The sequence below is a fragment of the Varanus komodoensis genome, unplaced genomic scaffold (genome assembly GCF_004798865.1).
Source record: "Varanus komodoensis strain SLA01 unplaced genomic scaffold, ASM479886v1 scaffold1, whole genome shotgun sequence".
Taxonomy (NCBI): Eukaryota; Metazoa; Chordata; class Lepidosauria; order Squamata; family Varanidae; genus Varanus; species Varanus komodoensis.
Window position 1 is genome coordinate 102,079,275 of NW_025335268.1, and position 24,090 is coordinate 102,103,364.

At 40.3% G+C, this 24,090-nt stretch overlaps 1 protein-coding gene across 10 annotated transcripts in view; it reads left to right on the top strand.

The window, feature by feature from the left end:
• RBM20 (RNA binding motif protein 20) overlaps positions 1 to 24,090 on the top strand; it is a 125,376-nt gene that overhangs the window by 70,430 nt on the left and 30,856 nt on the right. For 9 of the 10 annotated variants that reach the window (XM_044438507.1, XM_044438551.1, XM_044438561.1 and 6 more), the window contains 4 exons: positions 17,064 to 18,213; positions 19,635 to 19,696; positions 20,403 to 20,494; positions 23,359 to 23,450. In XM_044438507.1, coding sequence (XP_044294442.1) covers positions 17,064 to 18,213; positions 19,635 to 19,696; positions 20,403 to 20,494; positions 23,359 to 23,450 — 1,396 coding nt within the window. Of the gene's footprint in view, positions 1 to 13,893; positions 14,013 to 17,063; positions 18,214 to 19,634; positions 19,697 to 20,402; positions 20,495 to 23,358; positions 23,451 to 24,090 lie in introns of those variants that run through there. The other variant, XM_044438570.1, reaches the window with a different exon arrangement.

Below are 24,090 nucleotides of genomic sequence, written 5' to 3' on the forward strand. Positions count from 1 at the left end.
AATAAAAATGGCACAACAACCAGTGATTAAATATTTAAACCACATTTAAAACCAATTAACAGGAAAATAAAAAGGGATCTTGAGTGCTGGTGACGATGGGGTGCTGCAGGGGTGAAAGTGTGTGGCTCTAGGAGAAAAGGAAAGGAACGCAGCAGGGGCAGCTAAAAGTACTTGAATGTGAATGAATAGGATGCCCAAAGGACCACTTCCTGGTTGGATGCTGAATGTTAGAAAAATGCTGCTGACCTAGTCTGCTCTTGGGTGTCTCTGCTTTGGCTATGAATTCAAAAAGGGGGCAAAAGCCTCAAGGTGCTTAGGGACTATTGAAGTCAAAGCAGCCTTTTGAAAATATACATATTACACAGAATAGTAATTACTTATGAACAAAATATCTCTCTAATGAGTTACTTGATTAATAGTTCATCTTGTCTCTAGTGCTGGTGCTCATTTTATGCCTAAGTCTCTTATACCAACTACTGGAAGGTTTTAAAGTATTCTAACAGAATTGGTGGCAATGAAAAAAGTCAGCTTGTGGGAATGCACATTGTAGTGGCAGACAGTTCTTTAGCCCCATAAATAAAAGTGTTTGCTATAAATTAGAAAATATGTAACTCAAACCCTCATCTATGGGGACTGTCCATTAAAGGAACAGTGGCCCCACAAGGCTTCGGCGAATGGGGCGGCATAAAAATGTTTTACTAAATAAATATATATATATATATATATATATATAAAAGTGATGGCAGAACGGAGAAGAGGAAAACCCCATAGTGTCCAAGTTTGTCTCAGTCCTAAAACTGGGACTTAAGCCAAATTGAAACCAATCTAGATAATCCTTCTCATTGAGAAAAACCTGGAAGCAAGAGACTACCACTTGCTCAAGCACCTTGCCCAGAAATGGAGTATTATAGATTGGCTGGTAATTCTCCGGTATGGTGGGATTAAGGGAGGGTTTTTGTTTTTTAAAATAAAGATCTCACTACATCCTCCTTTAAGCATGCTGTGATTATGCTGTTCCACAGCAAGACCTTTTCTTATTCTCACCTTCCACTCTCCGAGTTTACCTGTAGCTGTGCTTATTAGCTAGGATGGACACACAGTTGGCTTTAGTTCTTCAGGCCTCTATGCCCTCAGGGTTCATAAATTCAAATATCCAGTTTAAGAGGACAAAGAGGGGCAAAGGTACAGTGGTACCTTGGCTCACGAACTTAATCTGTTCTGGGACTCTGGTTGTGACCCAAATTGGTTCTGAGCCAAGTTAAATTTCCCCATAAGGTTCAATGGAAATAAGGTTAATCCGTTCTGCAACTATCAGAAAAATGTGAAGCAAAGATTGCGGCCATCTCCCCCACATCCCAAGCACAAGTGTGGCCATCTCCCCACCCCCGCCAGCATGACCACAATCACACCCATCATCCCTGCATGTGCCCATCATCCCTGCGCTGGGGGGGGGGGGGACTGGTGTGAAGGTGGGCGGGGGGGGGGGACAGGTGCAAACACAGGCACGCTGGCGGGAGACGGGCAGGATCGTGCTGGTGGGGGGAGATGACCGAGATTGCGGTTGTGCTTTTGCAGGAAAGAAGGGCGCAATCATGCAGGAAAGACGGCGCGATCTCAGCCATCTCCACCCCTGCCCCCAGCATGATCACTGCCATCTCCCCACTTGGGGGGGGGGGGGGGATGGCCACAATCGCGGTCGCCACCCAATGTGGAGTTCGCAACCTGAGTCAATTTTTTAATGGAATTTTTGTTCGTGACCCGATTTGGTCATGAACTGAGGCGTTTGTGAGCCAAGGTAGCACCGTACATCTACGAATGTTACTTATACTGAAGCATCTAAGCTGAAATGACTTTCTCTATGAGTGACTTTCTCTGCCAAGTGCTTCTTACTTGTTCCCAGTGGGCTATGCAGCAATCTTTCCCACTACCTTTTGGGCTAAAATAAGCTCTCTCTAGCAACTCTGAACAAATGCATTGGTGATGGAAAAATAAGATTGTTATCATCATTGCTGCAGAGCAGTCTCTAAAATGAATTCTAGCCTATGTTTGACTGACTAATCATGAGTCTGCTCTATCATCTGAACTTGCAACCCATAAAACCAATGAACAGAGTAAATGGGATGTACACCTGAGTATATGTAATGCACCTGTATTACTTTCAGTGGACAGTTGTGAATCCAATATATAGTTATATATTTCAGTACTATGCCCCACTGAAAAAAAATACAGGGCTCTTGATTTGATCGGGCATGGCTCTACCAATGTGCGTAGGCTGTTATGTGTGAAAGATGCTCATGCGCACTGATTTATTTAAAGACTATTTGTGAGTACAGAACAGACAAAGCCTTTTCTGTGGAATTCCCTCTCCAGGGAAATTTGCTTGACCCCTTTGTGTATTACCAGATAATCAAGCTAAGTCTATCCAGTTCCTCAGAACTTTTAGCAACCATTGGTACTTTTTCACTTTTAGCTTATAATGGTACGGCTCTTCCTTTTCATTATTTTTAATTGGTTTGTCTGTTTTAACTATTGTTAGTTTTTATACTGTATTCAATTTGTGGACTGGCTTGAAAGCTTGGTAAGTGGAAAATATTTACGCTCTTAACACTGCAACCAAACTAGCAAAATCTGTTACCATAAAAATCATTATAGCAGCTATAAGAATAGATAGACCAAGTTAAGTGTAGTATTTCCACATTTGGCATAGTATCAGAATTGTTCACTTGCTGGGGGATGGACTTTGCAGAGAGAGAGGAAAAAGTGAGATGCTGCCAATTTTTGAAGTGTTGTGTTGAATAGATAGCATGCTGTTAAAATTAGTGCTATGTCCAACATAGTTAAATATGGCCATGTGCATTAGCTAATGCATTTATATACAAGAAGTTCATGCAGTGTTAACTGCCATCACCTCCTAATCCTGACTGTGGAACTAGTTTTCAGTATACCTTTCATGATCCTCATTCCCTTGCATAAATAAAACACATATTCAGGCTTTTACTGCTTTGGAAATTATATTTGATGTAACTCTTTGATTCCTGTCTTGCAATGTATGAAATAATACACTTTTTCTGTAGGATACATGTGTATTCTGTAATACAGAAATGTTAATATAGTGCAAATACTACTTTATGTACAGTTCATATGAATTATGGAAATGCTACACCTTTTTCTGAATTTTAAAAATTTTCATACATGCGTCACCAATGAGAGTTCTGTCTTCATGTACATCCATATTGTGCTTAACTTAAAAGGGCAGAGGATCTGGTACAATGTCTTCTACCTTTCTTATGCGGAGCTTATGTTTGCAAGACACCTAGGCTGCAAATGCTGGAGTTAACATCTTGTATCTGATGGCTGGGTTACCAGTTGAAGTCAATCATTCTAGAAATGTAATTAAAATGTTTTATTTCTGGTAATAATTTTTGTAGTTGTTAAAGCACTTAACAATATGCAGTTTCCTGTTATGTCTAAATATGAGAAACAATGGTTTCAACCAGCCAATAAAAGTTATAAGAAAACTATCAAATCATGGTTTCAGATTTTGGTTTGTTATCTCACTATTGCATGAATAAATCACAATTTTCTGTATTCAACCTGCCAGTTATTCAAATGATAAATAGAAATGTTGAACTTCTTCCCCTAATGTGCAAGAGTGAAGTGCACTAGCTAAAGGCTTTCTGGAACACATTCTTTTCATTGGAAGCTATGTTTTCTCATTATGTCTCAAAAAGACTTCAGTCTTTTATGAAGGTAGCAGCCCTGATCATTGTCACATATGAGAGCAGCTAAAGAAGCTGAGATTAAGGAAGCAACATGAAGAAAAGATTAAAAACCTCTCTCTCTTAGTACTGTGGCCTTACACTGATTATATTTTCCACCCCCTGCAGTATGCTTAGTTTTTTCAATAAGATGTGGGAGGAACTAATAATGTATTCCCTACACACATGCATGCACACTTACTCTCTTACTTAAGAGACCTAAAAGAAGCAGGAGTAGCACATACGAGCTAACTGGGAACAGTGTTAGGACTAGTATGAAAATGGTAATTAAGGATGCAAAAGACTACATGAAAGAAGTGTGAAAGGGGGCACAGTTTCTACAGACAGAACACATAATCCAGACATACTCAGAGTAGAGGCACTTGAAATCAATGTCACTTGCGTTATTCTTAAGTACTGTTGATTTTAGTGAGTCTGCTGTAAGTATGTGTAAGTCTGGACTCAACCCATTGTAATGAAGGGGGGAAAGAATGCAATCTATCAAGTTGTCTCAGGATGGTTGTTTTTCCTACCTTTCTGAAAAAGATTTAAGAACCTGTTCTTTATTGATGTGGAAGACTGGTCTTGTAAGATTAGTATCAGTGGCACTTTTAAAAAGTGGAATACATTTCATTTCAGTTGATATGGCAGACTTCTCAATAACTACATGTCAGCATCATGGTCAGTCCTCCAAGAGGCTTCAGATTAATCTCAGGTAGACCATATGGGTACTTTCAATTCAGTGTTATTGATTTACTACCTTTCCTCAAATAGCTCAGGGTGGCCTACAAAAATATATAATGCAATAAAAAGAACAATGTACAGAAAGGAACAAAAAACATTCAAACCATAACAATGTAAAAGTAACCACAGTGAACACATTATGCAATCTAATAAAAGCCCACAGTGGGAAAAAACAATAAAAGAAAAAGATTATTCAAGCAATAAGATTCAACTCTTAATGGCCAAAGACTATTTAAATAATGGTTATGCTACAGCAGATGGTGAATAAGGAAGGTGCAAGAAAAACCTTTCTATGTAGACAACTTCAAAACCTGGGAGAAAACACTCCTGCCTTGCCTATCCCTATCAAATGTGGGTTGGGGTTGAGCTCTATGTCTCTTAAAAGTAACATCTGAAACAGTTCCCATCATTAGTTTATGATCACACATCCCCTAAAACTGAGTTGTAGCAGACACACATACCCCTCAAACATTTTGTTGGGGACACCTTCTGTTTTGCTGCTAAACAAAGGTACGTTTCCTTTTGCAACAGAGTATCTTTATGGAACTCCTACCAGCTGAGTTGTTGATTTTGCTTCTGTAATGGTACTGTGCATTCTGAAACAGTGTCCTTAGGGATAGAACAAACCTCTCAGATTAACGGTTTTATTTATTTATGGTGTGGAAAGCCCTGGTGCATTCAGGACTTACCATGACAGCACGCAGAAAGGATGAATGATTTTACTGTATCTCTCCGGCGCCCATCCCATGTCTCTAACAGATAGTTGGATGTTTTACAAAGTTATTGCAGCTGTTGGACTAGTCTGAGTCGTATATTAACGTGTGCTCTTTCATCTGATTTAATTAAACTGTTTTCTATCATGGGGAATGAAAGACAGTACAAACATTCTAATTAAAATTCATTGCTCTTGCTTACTAACTCATGTTTCTAGTTCTGTTGCTTTAAGAGTATTTGGTATACTAAACAGACTATGGTTGTATTGCCCAGATAGCAAAACATAAAATGGGATAATCCAGATGCTAGCTATACAATCTAGCTTTCATAGTATATAATTAGGCATGAGTGTGGCTAATTCCCTGGTTGGAATGAACAAAATGCTTGGGAGCTTCCAATCACATCTCATGTGTTAGAGTGCTAGTGTCTGGTACATCATGACTTGAATCTTGCAAAGTTTCCTCAAGTCTTGACAATAGTTTTTTCTAGTTTGGGAGAGTTGGGGAGGAGGCATTGACCTCTTGTAAGAACAAGTTGCTGTTAATAAATGTGTAATTATTTTTGTTTCTTTGTATCTGCCTTTTGTAGGCAAATCTAAGGAAAGTTCTCTCATAAAATCAGTGAAAATGCTAATCATGGGAAAGAACAAAAAACAACAATAAGTATTAATTCCAATTCTGGCAAGTAGATTGCAATGTTATAATAACACTTGCTTGAACAAATAAGGTGGGGTTTATTGAACACAAACAGGGGACTGATAATCTTAGGTTAGTTGTTGATCTGATAGCTTTAATTACTGATAGAACAGACCAGATTGCCATTGTTTGCTTGTATGCCAAAAATGCCTTCAAAAATTAATTGGAATGTAATTATGCTATGCTGAGTTTTCCTGTAGAATTCTTTAAATGGGTCAGAATTTTATATTCAACTGTAATTGTTATGACCAGTTGTCTCTTCTTAGCATTCTTTTCATTTGGAAGACGTATCAGACAGGGATGTCCTTGTGCTCATTCGTATTTTAAACTTATTTTAATTGTTAATTTATTTATTTAACTAGGTTTTTTTTTTAAATTTTTAGCCGAGAATGCACTGAGGTTTTATTGAGGTTTTATTGCACTGGGGTTTTATTGTATTGGGGTTTTATTGTGTTGTTATTTATTGATGTTTTGTGAGCCGCCCTGAGGCTTTATTGTGATGGGGCGGCATAGAAATGTTTTAAATAAATAAATAAATAAATATTTGACTTATGTTTGGAATCCCTGGTGCTATTAGGCAGAATAGTAATATTCTTGGCTTTGTATACATTTATTCAAAATTCAGAATTTATCCTGATGATCTTTTATTGCTTATCTCAGAACTCCAGTTGGCTGTCCAAGATTTGATGCAGTTGATTGGTACTTGTGGTGATTTGCCTGGGCATTCAATTAACTGCTTAAAGTCTGTGTTAATGCTGATGGAGATACTAGTGTATCTCACAGTACATTAGCAAAGTGGCAATTTCAGTGGTGCCCACATCTTAGGAGCACTTATTCCCAGAAAGGGATTTCACATGACCAATACAGCCTTGAATGCAATGGTTAATTATTTTTCATGGGCTACAGACAGATGGGCATCTTTAAAATTATGTTTATGAAGAAAGGAAATACTCTAAAGATAAATATTATATTTTAGATAATTTATGTGAGATTCTTCTCATTATACCTGGCAAATATTTAAAAAACCTTTGGAAGAAACTTTGTGTTAGAACGGTTGTATTTTCTGATGTACATGCTCTTTTAAATTATCTTACCGCTTCCTGGAAGTTAATGCTCAATCAGTACAAATGCTGCTTCCTGAGAGCTAAAAGACTGATATTAGAACATTGGAAAGATAACTGTTCTCCTCGATAATGAAATGGGTTGAGGACTGAAGACTGTTTTCAACATTTAAATGGATGTATATAGGCACTTACATCTATGAATATTATTAGGTCTGTTGAAATTAAAGTATAATTCCAAGAAAGCTGTATTTATTAAATATGCATATACTGAAATTAATTTATTGAATTTTAATACATTCATTTATAGCTTTTATTTTCCTTTTTATGGTATTGTTTTTGTTTTGTTTCATTGAGATTTTACAATAAAAACTGATTTAAACAAATAGCCAAAGAGGGAAAAAAATAGAACAGGTGTGTGAAGTCAGTTGCTTTCAGCATGTTCCATGTAGGGAATTTAACTACAAAAGAATCCATTTGTGCATATTCAAGCCATATAAATAGATCCATTTACTACTAAAGATTTAATATAACGGATGTGAAGTGTTTATTTCTTCGTTGTGGCCTCTGTGCATCACACATATGGGTGCTGCGCCTGCGCATTGCCTAGGCCGGAAAGATCGAAAGCTAACGGCTTTGGCGGGAAAAACTCTGCTCCCCTTCCCCTCGGTAGTATATATAGAGCGGAGTGTCCGCCATTTTCTCCAGTCTTTGGAGACCACCATTCACTGTGCCTCGTGCCTGTTCGTCTCTCGCTTGACTCAGTATTGTTCATTACTTACCGTTTATCTTATTACTCTTATTCCAAGTTATTATTCCTTCATTCCAGTTTATATCTTCTTTTTCTTTTTACTTGTTCCTATAAAGAAAAAAGAAAAAACCCCAAAAAATATATTACTTTTCCCTCTTTTCTGTATTCTGTTTCTTCCCTTTCTGTGATGGTGCAGCGAGCGGCCTTCTGCAAATGTGCGGAATGTGGGTCCAAAATGTCTCTGGCAGACCCACATGACTTGTGCCTCCTCTGCCTCGGCGAGGGGCACAGGACTGATAAATGCTGTCATTGCCTTGCTTTCACTAAGCAAGTGTGAAAGAATAGGGAGGAACCGGCTGTGCAAACTCCTTTGGGATCAAGTACTGATGCAGTCCGATCAGCCTGCAGGAAAACCCAGGCCAGCGCATGCTCCATCTGCTAAGCTCAAGGCCTCAGCCTCGTCCGAGCTGGTTCAATGCCCAGCCTCTGCCGCGGGCATGTCCGGGCAACACCCTTTGCCCACGCCCCTTATGCCGCAGCCGCAACCATCTGACGGTGGAAATTCCCCCTCGGGGACTCAATTACCTCTCCCCTCCCCTCATAAACAATGGGAAAAGAGGAAGCACGGGGGATCGGATCAATCTTCGGCTCAGAAGAAGGCGAAGAAAGATAAGGCGGCAAAACCGCCTCATAAGAAGAGTACCGATGCTTCAGGCGGCGATGCAGGTTACTCCTCCAGGGTCACTGATGCAATCTGCTCCTCAACAGGGCATGCCTATTCCACTGCCCGAAGAGCAGCATCGTGAGTCGATATCCGATGGGGAGATTCAGGATTCTCCTCTGAGGGCCCGGTCCCTGACTCCTATGCCTACGGCAAGAGCTAGAGACGGATCTCCATCACCACCACCTCGGACCCGAATGGACGAGAGGCAGGAAGAAGGGTGGTTCCGACCCTGCTATGACTACCTGAGGGGTTGGGAGGACTACCATTCTTTTTGATTTCGTCCTCACCCCCGGGATCGCTCTTTGCCTTCTGTTCATGAGGATCTGCTGTCTACTTCCTGGCATGTGGAACCCAAGCATCCCGCTTTTCCAGGGACCTCCCCATCGGAACCATACCATCCCGGACCCGACTCAGACTCGGATGCTGACTCTCCTTCCCCAGATGGCATGATTACATCGCAAGGTCCGTCATTGCTTGAAGAACCCCACATTTCATTTGGGGAGCTTATGTCTAGACTTGTTTGGTTGCTCGAGATCGAGGCGCAACATCAGCCAGATCCGAGCACCAACAAGTTCTACGACATTGTCCAGGGAGAACAACCACTAGCAATCATCTTGCCGCTTATTACATCTCTGCGGCAGGTGATGACACAACCCTGGGACTTGCCTTCTCAAACTCAACCTACGGTGAGAAGATACGAGTCCATGTATCGGGTCCGAGAGAGCGACATCCCCTTTCTGCTTCATCACCCTAAGCCAAACTCTGTGGTGGTCGAATCATCTCAGGGCAGGGAAGCTAGAGGCCATACCACCCCCAGAGATAAGGAGGGGCACAAGATTGATACCCTGGCGCGCAGGGTCTATGCGGCTGCAGGACTCGGGCTTCGGATGTCCAGCTATGAAGTCACCCTCGCTAGGTTTCAATTCTTTATTATGCAGAGGCTGAATAATATCGTCGCTCCCCTGCCTGAGCAACAAAGGGACCTTGCCAGAACCTTCATTAAGGAGGGGATGCAAGTTGCCTTTCAACAGTTATCCACAGCACGCCACCATGTGGATACAGACTTGAGAGCGCTTGTGGGAGCTGTCTCACTGAGAAGGCATGCCTAGTTGCAAAACTGCAACTTACTCGATGAAATGAAGCGGCAAATAGAGGAAATGCCTTTTGATGGCTCTGGGCTTTTTCACTCCCGCACCGATCACAAGTTAAAGTCAATCCATGAATCCCAGATGACAGCTAGACGCATGGAACTGCCTGGACAAAACAAACGTAAGTGGTTATGGTCACGCCCATCCTACTGCTATCAGCTGCTGCAGCAATAGTACCAACAGAGGCCACAGCGCAGAAGGCAACAACCTCATCAGCGTTTTCCACAAATCGTAGACGTTTCAATACCAAGAAGCATCAATGCTGATGGGACGTGCGAACCTTTCCTCCACCTCCATATCCACCCTTCCCCCTCCCTTTTGGGGAAGGGTTGCAAGGCCAGCTCCCCATTTGGGAGTCCATTACATCTGATCGGTGAGTCCTGTCAATTATCCAGCTCAGATACAGAATAGAATTCGATACCATTCTTCTGTCGAGCCTGATTCGATTTACACCACGCTCCCCGGTGTTAGTGAGCCAAGTGCGACAACTGCTTCATAAGGGAGTGATTCGACGGGTTTCCAGTTCCAAGGGACTGCACGGATTCTACTCTACATATTTTACGGTTCTGAAACGAGATGGTCGTCTTCGTCCGATCTTGGACCTCCAGAATATCAACAAATTTATCAAACCAAAGAAATTTCAGATGACTACACTCCAAAATATTCTTCCGCTGCTGAGGAGAGAGGATTGGTTTGCCTCCTTTGACTTAAAGGATGCCTATTTCCATATTTCGATTGACCAAACTCATAGGTGTCTTCTGCATTTCACCGTCGGAACTGACATTTACGAGTTTAATGTCCTTCCGTTTGGCTTGGACACAGCTCCGAGGGTCTTCACGAAATGTATGGCTCCAGTCTGTGCTCATCTTCGACTTCACGGCATCCAAGTCTACCCTTACCTGGATGACTGGCTTATAGTGTCACAGACCCGTGAAACCCTACTGTCAGCTGTTCATGCTGTTTGTACATTATTGGCCAACCTTGGACTTTGCATTAACAGTGAAAAATCATCCCTTGTTCCTACACAGGTGATAGACTTCATCGGAGCTCATCTCAATTCTATGGTGGTGAGGGCATTCCTCCCCCAAACTCGTCAGGACAGCCTCTGTGCCTGCATCTCTCAGATTCGACGAGACCCAAAGACTTTTGGGTCACATGGCAGCCACAGTCGCCATTGTCCCACATGCAAGGTTGAAGTTTCGTCCACTTCAACTCGGGTTCAACAAGAACTTTCGTCCACAAAGAGATTCACCAAACAAACTTCTTCATATACCCCGCGCTGTTTTACAGACATTGACTTGGTGGGTATCCCCATCCAATCTGAATGTGGGGACCCTGTTCATTACCCTGTTCATTACTGCATGGAGGATTCATTGACTCAAGGGTCTGTTTCGGAACAGAGATCTACTAGATCACCAGGTACTTCAACTCATGATTGGTTGGACCCTCTCACTGACTCAGAATATACCGACAGGAATATTGTCAGGACCGAGTTCTTTGGATCTGGAGGTTGTAAGGCTTCTCGAGGCTGCACTAAGACCGTCCACTCGAAAGTCCTATGTGGTGAAGTGGCTTCGTTTTTCATCCTTTGCGGAATCTAGCTCGTTTAACCCGCTTATGGCGTCAGTTGAGAATACTCTTCAGTTTTTGCTGCACCTGCATTGCTCAGGACTGAAACTCTCCTCAATTAAGGTTTATGCAGCTGCAGTATCACATTATTGTGGTGTAGTACAAGGGCTGTCGGTGTTTTCACAGCTGCTTATTCGGAAATTTCTTAAAGGCCTGCAGAATCTCCACCCGTCTATTTGGCCATTTATGCCGACGTGGAGTCTCTCGGTTGTCCTACAGGCGCTTACAAAACCACCGTTTGAACCGTTAGCCACTGTCAATTTACGCCTTGTTTCATGGAAAACGGCTTTTTTAGTTGCAGTTACTTCAGCTCGTAGAGCCAGTGAACTATGTGCTCTTCGAATCGATCCACCTTATTTAAACTTCCATAAGGAAAAGGTGGTCCTGAGGATGGACCCTACTTTTTTTGCCTAAAGTTGTCACACCGTTTCACCTGAACCAAGTAATTGTGTTGCCTGCCTTTTTCCTGTCACCGTCAAACCCGGTCAAGAGGTCCTTGCACACCTTAGATGTTAGACGATGCCTGGCTTTTTATAAATCATGCACGGAATCTGTTCAACGTTCCAATAAACTTTTTTGTGAAGTATTCTGAGCGAGACCTAGGATCGCCTGTTTCATCTCAGAGGCTGTTGAAATGGATCGTTCAAACCATTTCGTTGGCGTACCAACTGTCAAAGCTGGACTTACCTGTTGCTCCAAGGGGCCATTCCACTAGAGCGGTCTCAGCTTCCTCCGCGTTCGCTGCAGGTGTCCCGATCCAAGATGTCTGTAAGGCAGCAACTTGGGCTACGCCTTGTACTTTCGTGAAGCACATTCGGGAGGGCTGTTCTTTCTGCCGTTCTTCAATAGCGACACCTCCCGCCACCGTTTCTGGTAAGCTTGGTATTCACCCATATGTGTGATGCACAGAGGCCACGACGAAGAAAACCAGGTTGCTTACCTGTAACTGATGTTCTTCGAGTGGCCATCTGTGCAGTCACACAACCCACCCACTGGCCCCGCTCGGTGTTGGTGAGTGGTTTCATCATCGGTACCGTATAATACTGCTTCGGTACCTCATGCTTGTAACATCGGTACCGGAAGGGAATGTGTCGATACATACTAGGTTGTTATGCTGTCTTCTTCCATGAGGTGGCAAACGTATGGTCTCCAAAGACTGGAGAAAATGGCGGACACTCGGCTCTATATATACTACCGAGGGGAGGGGAAGCGGAGTTTTTCCTGCCAAAACCATTAGCTTTCCACCTTTCCGGCCTAGGCACTGCGCAGGCGCAGCACCCATATGTGTGACTGCACAGATGGCCACTCGAAGAACATCAGTTACAGGTAAACAACCTGCTTTTTTCTATAATGATGTTGTTTCTAGCATGTTACTATTAAAATGGAACATATTGACAAAACTTCAACATCTATTATAAGTTTATCAGTAAAGGTCCTTTCCACATTAGGATCTTTTACCTGTGCTGAGACACTATTCTTCTGCTGTCAGTTGGAAGGGGAATTAAAATCATGGTTTTGTGTAACACATGATAGTACCAAATTGCCCATAAGAATCCCATGGACCCCATTGCTAAGAGTAAGCTCATATGTATATTTTTTCAGAAGATGCATTCAGTAGAAAGTATGCTTAGGGTTGCAGTCTTCAAATAGCAAATAGTTGTTGAAAATAGTTCCTCTGCTTTGCAGGCATTCCTGTTACTGAAAACATCTTTTTTCTTTGGTTGTTTTCTGAACTAGTGCCTCATCCAAGCATTGAATTATTGGCATTACTGAAACTGTGCTTTGCTATTCCCATTATGGCACAGAAACCATTCACCATGGTTTGTACATTTTTTAAAATTTGTATATAAACAATTGTTTTATTGGAAATATGACAAAATTCATATACTGGCACTTCAGCCAGAGAAACAAAAAGGGTTTGTTTTTTTTATAGGGGATGAAGTTCTGGAAGTGTCCACATGGGAGGACATGCTATTTATTCACTCATTTAGTTAGTTAGTTTAAAGGCTGCCTATTAGCATCACACTCTGTGACACACCTGTGGTTGTATAGGAGTTGTAAGGCAAGCAATGCAGAAAGGTCTGGGGGTGTGCATGGCGATCATCATTAATAACCTCAGCAACTGCCCAACAGTCTAGTTCTCTTGTTAGGTGTATCGGAAGAGGTTTGCAAGTCCACCATGGACAAGCTGGCACTGTATTGCATTTAAAATCAGGAAAAAATGGGACACAAGCTTGAAGAAATTAGAAGGACAGCGTAGAAAAAGAGCGTGCAAAGATTTGGCATCCACATTCTCTAAATTCTGCATAACAGCTGAGTGAATTAGTTATGACAATTCCAGAGAAAATAACTAGTGAGAAGCAACCAAAGTTGAACTGTCAGGGGAGAGTCATTTGTTTAAATGCTTAATGGCCAAGTTCTCCTTTCAAGCTGAAAAATCTCTTCACTTTTCCTACTCCTTCCTCTTATTGCAGAACCAGAATCTGCAGCTGCAGAAGAGGCCCAGTATGGAACTTCTAAAGAGATAAGCTTCACATCTACCTGAAAATCAGGCAATCCTGGGTGTAACCCCTCTAACTTGATTGCCCTTACTGCATTAAACTGTTACCTGTAAATATTATTTGGCAGCAGAAAAATGTGGATGAAGAGAGAGATATCATTGAAGCAGTTTATTTTTACATTCCACATATGGTTATTTGACTCATGATACATAATATTTCCCATTTCATATTGTAAATACTGTAAGTACAGTACAGTAATATTGGAAATGGAGAAGAACCACTTTGAGGTATGCTGATTATTTATGGTATAAGTAATTGAAGACAGCAAAGAGTGTAAAATCCAACAAACAAAGTTGCAAATAAGAAAAGCAGCTGCAGTCATTCCTTTCTATCTAACTGACTTCATCTAAACAAAAGGGTGTATTGCTCACACGGTATAACTTGCAATTACCACATTGTAAACTACGTTTCCTGAACTTGCTTGGAATGGCAAAGCATAGTAATTTATATGTTCCATTAGTGATTTAGCTGACATACTGCTGCTGTTAAATTTTATCACCAACATATGCCAGATTTACCTCATAGTTTAAACGACAGAAAATTAAGAATATTTAATTTTGATTCAGTGTGGCATTATGAAGTTCTGGGAAAAGTATAAATGGAGAAGTACAAAATGTGCTAAATATATTTACCTCAAAAATGCAGGTCATGGAAAAAGACAAAGAGCTAGAAAAGTTAAATATTATGTACTTACAGAAAGTACATATTATTATGTACTTATAAATTATTATGTACTTTATCTCTTATTTTTTTTCTTCTCCTAATCCATTTCCCTCTAGTAGTTAGGCAAAAGATGCCAACTTCTAAACTTACTTTCAAGAGACAGAGCCTCACACTGAGGCCTCATTTAATAAAATTTCCACACCAAAATTCCATTTCCAAGATGCCCTTTTGAAAAAGAGGCCCTGTTGTTTGTTTTGTTTTTTTCCTTTTCTTTTTGAGAAGGAATCCTCTCTGGGGAAGCTACTATAACACTAATTTAGTCATGAAAATTTGAATATTAACTATTAATAATCCTTAGCAAATTTCACAGTTTTAAGCGCCCAATGTTTTTAAATTGCCCGTTGCAGTTGATACTTGGGGAATGCTGGCCTAAATCTAGTGGCCAACAGGAATTAGGCGGATGCTGCAGAGGTCTCTTTCAGTTGTCAGAGAGGAGCTCTGCTGACAGGAAAGGGTTGCACCTTAAAGCCCCAATTATTGCCCCCAGCAGCTTGATACCCCTCCCAAATGTAATCAGGGGAATGGTTTGAATTGGGGCATCCTGGGAGTGGGAGCGAAGCAGCTTTGGCTCTCTTGCATTCAACCCCCTTCTGTTCCCTGTAATAGTGAATGTAGGTATATTTCCTCCCAGTGACATCAGTGACAGAAAAATACAGACCAAGATCTGCTAGAAGTAGGAAAAATGCTTCCCATTCCTCACCCATGGTTCTTGTATTTTTGGCAAGGAACAGGATGCAACAGTGGCTTTATCATGGATCTTTGCTTCAGGCTAGTTTAGGATGTCCTATCTTGTTCTGTGTCATTCTGTACATCACTAATAACTGGATCTGGAATACATTAGTTGGACTTCGATCTCATTGAAGTCAGTGGGACAGGATAGCCATAATTAGGACTGGCTGATTTCAGTGAGAACTAATCTGGCCCTGATCCAGCCCTGTGTGCCTCAGTGTTGACATTGCTGATCTGTAGAGCAGTGTGCTTTGGAAAACTGGAAAATCCACATGCAGAGCAAGGCTTGCCCTTGAGGTATACAGTGCTAAGCAAGGGAGAAAGGAAGCAGGGCCATTGCATGGGCTGTGCTGAGAAACCTTTCTCTCAACTGCCAGAGCTGCTGCAGGAGAAATGGGATGCAGGACTATTCCCATCAGCAACACTGAGGAATCACCTCCTGCTGGGCCTTCCACTCCTTGAACTGTTTCTTAACTAGTGATTATAACAGCTTTGTAGCTGCAATAACTGGTTCTTAAGTTAGCATTTTTCATATTCTTTCCCCATTCAGATTTCCTTTTGTGCCATGTCTGTAAGGCTGAGGACAAGAACTGCCTTGTATTTCATTGATCATTGATCATTGAAAAGGCACTCAAGGAGCCTTTTCATTTTCAAAGGGGGTAAAAAGATTTAAATAAATTTATATGACTGTCAGTATCTATGGATATAATGGCAGGCATCACTCTCCTAACTGGGTGGAGAGAAACGGCAGATCATTTGCCACTTCAAACTCCCTGTTTACACTGTTGCCAGATCAGGAGATGCACAGGGAGGAGTAACTTCAGTTTTTTGCTCTCCACCATCGGGACTTCGTCTCACCTTAGGTGGTCTTCAAGTAGGGGTGAGTGGGAATTAGAGATGCCAGCTTCAGATTGGCATTAGGGGAGCAATCCTGGGTCCTCCCTTCTGGAAGTAAGACCTTTGGATCCAGCAGGTGCAAGGCAGCCTCCATTCTGTCCTGCCATTTGGGAGCCTTCTGCAGGCCACAGTGCAGTGTGACTGGGGCCCCTGGGGCAGACCCCACCCCCACTTCTTTAGATGTCTTCTACATAGTCTGAATTTTCCATGGGGCTAGGGTTGCTACAGCAGATCAGAACTCATCAGACTCAATGTACAAGGGAGTAGAACTGCTCATGACAATAGTATAAGCAATGGAAAATTTGTGAAGTTCTCAGAGAGCTTCAGCCATTGCATTTCAGAAATGAATACAATAAATAAATATGCAAAGTTTGCAAATATGCAAATAAATATGCAAGTACTGTCAAAAGGAAAGGCTATTGATGTAGCTAGAGTGGCAGGTTAGCAATTTCTAACAAATTCAGTATACATCTCTTGAAAGTTTTTATAGTTATTGTGCCCTAAAATAGATATCCGTTACTATAAATAACACTATTGTTTATGCTGATTACCTCTCACATCAGACATTCCAAATTAATATGACCATATATGATCCAAGGAGGTGCTCAGTAAAGGAAGCAAAACTCCTTGCAGTCAATGAAGTCCTTTCACTGACCTTCAAATTGGTTTTTGGCTTGGGTCCCAAAGGAACATAAGCTCCTTTTAATCTCTGAAACACCAATCTGCCTTTAGCATCATAACTGAAATGAATATAGTTCCAGACACATTAGAGGATGGGCTGGGTTAACGGTATGTCATAAATCACTTTTCTTCCTTCCAGGGGTTTAGCAAGGATGGCTATTAGGGGTAGCATCTTAGTCATAATCTGGTGACAAGGGACCACTGTAAAATATTCATTAAAACTAAAACTATCATCTGCTGTTTTGCAGTGCTGCCAAGCTTCTGGACAAGAATCTATTCACTGTCAGCACCCCGAATCCACTGCTTCCTTCTCCTGCAAGTCTTCAGCTTGCTCAGCTGCAAGCCCAGCTTACCCTGCACAGGCTAAAATTGGCTCAGACAGCAGTCACCAACAACACAGCAGCTGCAACTGTCCTGAATCAAGTTCTCTCCAAAGTGGCCATGTCTCAGCCACTTTTCAACCAATTAAGACACCCTTCCATGTTCAGTACCCCTCAGGGACATGGTGGAGGGCCTGGGGTTGCCAATACTAGATTTCCACCTGGTGGAATACATTTTCCAACACAGAACCCTGCAATGGCAGCACCAGGTGGAACCTTGGGACCTGTAGCTAACCTTCAAAATCAAAACCCAAGTCCTGTGGTTATCAATCCCTTTGGGGGTGTAGTATCTCAGACAGCTGGACAACACGCTGTAGTTATGGGTCTAAATAAGACTGGCATCTCTTCTGCTACAGGTGGATTTTATGACTATGGTAAACAAGCATTTCCCTCTGATGCTGAACAGTGCAGCCAACACGGCTTTGTGACAAGTGGGTCTCATGCAGTCCCAACTTCCTCTGGAGGTGGAAGCTACGATGGACATTTTGGTAAACATGATAACCAGTCAGGATTTCAGAAAGAGTTTTATGGAGCCACTTCTAAAGGCCAACACGCAGCTGGCATTCAAACTTTGACTTTTGCTGGTGACCCACATACTTCTCATCAGATTATAAATCAAAAAGGAGAGACAGGACCTGCAGTACATGAAACAGAAGCAAATACTAACTGGGAAAATCCTTCCACTTTTACTAGCCAAAGTAAGCCTGACATCATGCCCAATGCCAGCATGTGGCCATCAACAAGTGTCCCTTATGAAATACGAAACGATCTCTACAATCCTGAAGAACCAACACCTGACACAAAATTTAGTACTGGAGCTCCCCTTGTTTTCAGCAGAGCTAAAAGCAGTAAACAACATTTCAGTAACTCACGAATGAGGCAGACTCAGGAACCCGTTGCACAAGATTTGTCAACAAGACCTTTTCAGTCTCATGAGCTGAACGATTTTCATAGCATAGCACCTCTTTGTTTTCCCCACATCTGTACCTTATGTGATAAGAAGGTCTTTGATCTAAAGGTAAGTTTGAAATAGACTTGGAGCATTCTCTATTATCCAGAAATCTAGTTCAGTGAATGAAGTCTGAGGGACAGTATTAAGACCATATTAGATTTGTTTACTGTCTGTATTTGTTTTTACTTACAGATTTGTATATGCTTTCAGAAAACACATACAATCTTCCAGGACTCAGCCTGACTTTCAAAATTAGGATGATATTAGGCAAACCATATCACCTGTTTAATGCTGCTAGAGTTGTACAGACATGACTTTAAGAGATTTAACCTACTGCACTGGTTAGAAAAATTAAGTTTGAATCCCCAAACTATGTAGAAACTCTGACTAGAATGGCTTAAAACCCTTGAGCTACAATCCCATGAATATTGTGTGTGTGTGTTTATTGAATCAGCATGGTAGATGTGCCTTGGAAACATTCTGTCCATTGCACATTGAGCAAAGGTGCTATGGATAGATGAATGAATGATAAATGTTGAATATTTCATATACTGAAGTACTGAACTGTAGCATTTTAATGTTTCATCAGGTCATTGAAAAGAAAGCAGATATTAAAACATCAGATTAATTAATCTCGCTTTCTCAGTGGACAGGTTTGTGGAAAGGTGCTCTCATTCATTTGTTAATAATAAGGTCTTGTGAGGCCTGACTTCTGCAGTCATCCTGCTGGATTTCATTTGTATGGAAATTCAAACCTGTTACATAATTTTGCAAATAGCTGCATTCATAAAATGATGTGTTTTCTCTATGAGAAACTATTAATATTACTGGAATCACTCAATATTTATTATTATATTTTAATTGTATCATTTTATTTAAGGTTTAGTGGTACTTTTGTTGTAAGGGACTGCCCAGAAACCACGATGCTAATTGGCAGCTTAAAACTCAAATAAATAAATAAATACATACATACATACACTTTCCTTAGCAGTATGACCTTAAGTGCAACATTGTTAATAGAGACCTTTTTCCCAAACTACAAACTTTGCAACTTCTTGTCTTGGTATATACTGTTGTAATCACTTGTTTACCACTTCTCTATCCCTAAGTTACATCTGAAACCTGATTCAAATTTGTAAGTGTGGGGTAGAGAACAGATCATTAGATCAGGACCCAAGAAAATGAAAAATATGGTTTGAGATAGTGATCAAGGATTCATCTTTAAATGGGCTGAGGTATTTTAGCTTTCTTGTCACTGATTCTTGTTCTAGGAAATGTTGGTCACTGAGCAGAGATATTTTTTAAAATATCATTTAGATGGAAGAGAAAAATGTTTTTCAACTGGTGTGGGTATTCAAGGGAGTTAAACTATATTAATAGCTTTATAGATGTGTATTGTTCACAGGATCTATTGCAAATAAGCCTACTATATTTTCTTCTAGCACTTCCACTATTTTATATTACTTTTTGTCACTATTTTCCCCTAGGACTGGGATCAGCACATTAAAGGAAATTTTCATGTTCAGAAATGTCTTGCTTTCTCAGAGAAGTGAGTATTAAGCACTGAAACAAATGCATGTCCATAAATAATGTGACAAAAGGTGCAATCCTAGGCAGGAAAAGGCCTAGAATTCCTGTCATGGTCCAGCTGACTATGCTGACTGCAGCATGCTGGGAGTTGTTGGCCTTGTTTCTGTCTAAGCTTTTATGCGATTGCAGCCTACAAATAACAAATACCTTCAATACTATCTAAACATTTATTTTCTAATGTTCTGAACTACCTATAAAACATCTCAGTCATAAATACTACATGGATGTCGATTCTACTGAAGACTATTGAAACTTTTTGTAAACAAATCAAGTGTGCTAAGCAATGTGTACATGCATTAAAAACATGATGGTGAGATGTGGCCTGAATACTGAGGCCATTATTACTTATCTAGGTGTTGAAGTCTTTGAATCAAGTATTATGTTAATACATCTACAAGGTTCTTAATGAATTTATTTGCATGGACAGCCTCGCATGTAGTGCAATGGGTCCAGGCCCTATTCGTAGTTGCACACTGACTTGTGCTATTTATGAAAGGCTTACTTATTATTCTGCCACTCTTAGCTAACATTTGTGCAAGACTTCTTCAGCCTTGAGAATTGGTGCAGAGAATCTTAAGAACATCTAATAATTGAGTATTTACTTCAAGATTTACTCCAAATTTTGCTACCATGTTTCTGAATTTCAACGCCTTTTTCCCTTTTAGCACTGACATTCGGTGTGTATTAAATTCAGCAGAAGGAGTGCTGCACTCTTCTCCAAAGCACACATCTGTGTTTAATCTTTCTGGCACTGAAGGTAAATTAGTAGTAGTAGTACTAGTAGTAGTAGTAGTAGTAGTAGTAGTAATAATAATAATAATAATAATAATAATAATAATAGGGTTTTTTTAGTTAACACACATTTGTAGCAAATCTGTTTCACTGGCTCTTTTTGAATAGAGGACAAAATGACTGTGCATTATATGTTTGAGGGAAATTCTAAACATGTGAAGTGTACAGTTCTGGAATAATCTTGTTGGAATGTTTATGGGAGCAAAGAGCAAAGATGCAGGTTGACATTTTTACAACTTTTGTGAGCATGGTCCACCCACAGCTTTTCTGATAGCAAGTCCTCCAGTAATGAGCTAGATTGCCTGCCCAGGAAGTTTCATATTGTCTGATGCACTGGGCATCTAGCCAAAGGAAAATTTTCCTTGACTTCCCAGAACTGCCCCAAACTTCCCAGAACATTTTTTTTTTAAATAAAAAGTAAGTCTGAATTCATTTCTGTGATTGCCGCCTTATTGGATGCTTTCATTTACTGATATTGCACTGTTTTTCTTACAGTGGGCAAGTTGTTTGTTTGTTGCTTTATTGCTTAATATTGTGCTTATGCTTATTTTAAAAAACCTGTTCACCGTTCTGGAAAAGTGCAATGTTGAAAGTGATGTTAAAATCCTTCAGATAGAGAAAAAGATCTTGGAAAGTCTTTATCCACCCAACAAATGCCAACACATATTTGCTGTCTTCATTATCCTTCTTGGAAAAGGCAAGAAGCACAGCTCAAAGCCATTCCATAGCATTACATGTAGTAATTTCCTTACAACATTATGTTAAGAGCAGGGCTCTGGCACCCTCAGGCCCTGGACTGGTGACATAAGAGGATTTAGTTGGATCTATTCCTGCTGTCCAAGGAAGTACATCCTTGGCTTGCTGCACTTGAGTCCAACCATCTGCTTGTGACTGGTTGCCTGATATTTGTGCCCTGCTCCCTGCTGTTGCATCCTGTTGCGCACTAACTTCTGTTTCCAGGCTGTTTTTTTCCACATTTCACCCAACATTGTTGAGACAAATCTGCCAGTTTTAGGTGACTACTCCATCTATCTCCTGAAGTGGACAATGTGCAGGAAAGCTTATGCCAACATAAATGTGTTAATTTTTAAGGGCCACAAAACCCTTTGTTGGTTTAACTTGATAGAATCTGGACGTCTTAGGCTGTGGAGGAGAGCTTAGTGAAAATAGCGATCCAGTGCTTAGCAGCTCTGAGCAAAGATAATTCCATGCTAGGAATCATTAAGATCAGGATTGAAGAAAAACCTGGCAATTTTGTAATGTTCTTATACAAATCAATGGTACAACTGCTGTTGAAGTATAGTGCTGCTCAGCACATCTCTAAGAGGATAGTTTGGCACTGAAAAACATGCAGAAAACTTAAGAAAAAAATGTTAGGGGGCTGGAGCATCAATTTCCTTTACAAGGAAAGGAAGCATTTAGAGATTCTCACTGAGCATATAAGATGACTAATGAAGAATGGTAGAAGTATAGAGAGTTACACATTACATGAAGAGCAGGGATTTCCAGTGTTGTGCCTGTGTCTTAATGTTTTATTAATCCTCCCTTTAAAAATAATAACTACATGGTACGTGTACAACTTTCTGGTAATTATGCATAGGCTTTAAATAATCAGACCAAATATCCAAATATGCATCCATCTGAAGATGATAGTGATATGCCACATGTTCTTTTATGGAAAGTATTGTATGGTTCTCAAACCATTGTTTTACAGGAGGTGAGTTTTTATGCTTTGAATTTTTAATAGCAGTCTATTGGTTGTCAGATGGGTGCAGAAAATCCACTTTCTCTCCTATTTGGAAATGTCCATGAAGCAGATAAATAATTTAAAAGAATATGTACATCAGTGAATATTAAAGACTGTTGCAGCACAAAATTTATCTGAGTATTAACCTCCCCTCTAAATGAAGCAACTGATGGACATTACCAAAACATAAGTTTAAAGAAAGCATCAGCTGTTTTGCATTGCCATATAGTCAAATTAGACATTCCCTCATTAAGAGATTTTGCAGTGTCCAACAGATGCAAAACAAGATGGTTCTACTGAATAAGACACAGCCTAGATTCATAGGCAAGATAAAAAGACAACAAAGCAGTGATCCACTGATTAGTAATTTTGTGCTGGTACTTACATTAGTTTTTTAAATTCCTAAATATGCCTGAACATCCAAAAGTTTGGGGACCCCAGGTATTGATTGAAGGATTTCTCTCTCACAATATTAGAACTTAAGGCCATCCAATGAAATGGAATAATAACAAACAAAATACTGCTTCACACAGAACACAATTAATCTATAAAATTAACTGCCACAAGATGTGGTAATGCCCAGCAACCTGGGTGGCCTTAAATGGGGATTACACAGGTTCATAGAGGGCAAGACTATCAGTGACTACTAAAACAATGGATAAGTCTTCCTTTCAGAATCAGAGGTAAGATGCCTCAAGGTCCCAGCTGCTGAAGGACAACAGCAGGAGAAAGCTATTGCTCCCATGTCCTGCTTGTGCACTTTCCAGAGGCATCTGGGTAATGAACAGGACACTCAACCATCTTATGTTCATCCTGCCAACTGAAACTGGCTTGTGATGAGACACACTGGGAAACTGAAATTTCTCCCTTCATCCAGATAATTATAGACCTGCAAGGAATTTTTTGCAGGAGGGTCTCCTAATAAATATGAAAAAATGTAATCAATTAGCTTTGCTTTCACAAGGCCAAAATAACAGGCAGAAAGGTACAGCTAATTTATTTAAAATGACTGTTTATCTGCATTTTTTGCACAGCACTTTACACATTTCTAAGTTTTCACTGGATGTGTGCCATTTCTTTAGATTACACTTTAAATGCTGGATTATCATACAATTCTACACCTGCATTTGGCCAGCCAAGTTCTACATTTTCTGCTGCACCACCTGGAGTAAATGTGAGTATACAACATGAAAAACGTTATTTAGTTTATTGAATTTTCAGAAGGTATGGTCCAGTTGTTGATAAACATGACAATTTGCTTTAACAAAATTAAAGCAATTTGCAGTTCTTCTAAAGGCTGGTCTACATTTAATTTGGGTCTGGGTCCACTATATCCATATTCCACCTATGTGATTGCTTACTGTTCCAGTGAGAGTTAGAAAAAAGTAATTATTCACTGTGGCTCTTCAGGCCAGCGTCTCTCAAACTCTTTTATCAAAGAGATTCAATGAATGGATTATTTGATTATATGACATTTTTTGCCTTAATCCTTAACCTGGAAACAAACTCTTCTTAGCTCACCTTAAGGTTCTTTCTTAATATTTAGTACTATAAAAACAGTACAAATAAATAAATATCATATACTCTCAAATATTTGCTGCTAATGGTTGGATAACCTTGCCTGAAAGATAGATCCAAATTCTTTCTTAAATTCTGATTGTTCTGATTGACTTGCTCTGGGGGAAAAACAGAATGGTAAATTAGATCATTGTCCTAAACAATTAAGAAAAGGTTTTCTTACATATTATGCACAGATGTTTGTCTCAGAAGAAGCAACCACATCCAAATTAGAACTATATTAATATGATTACATA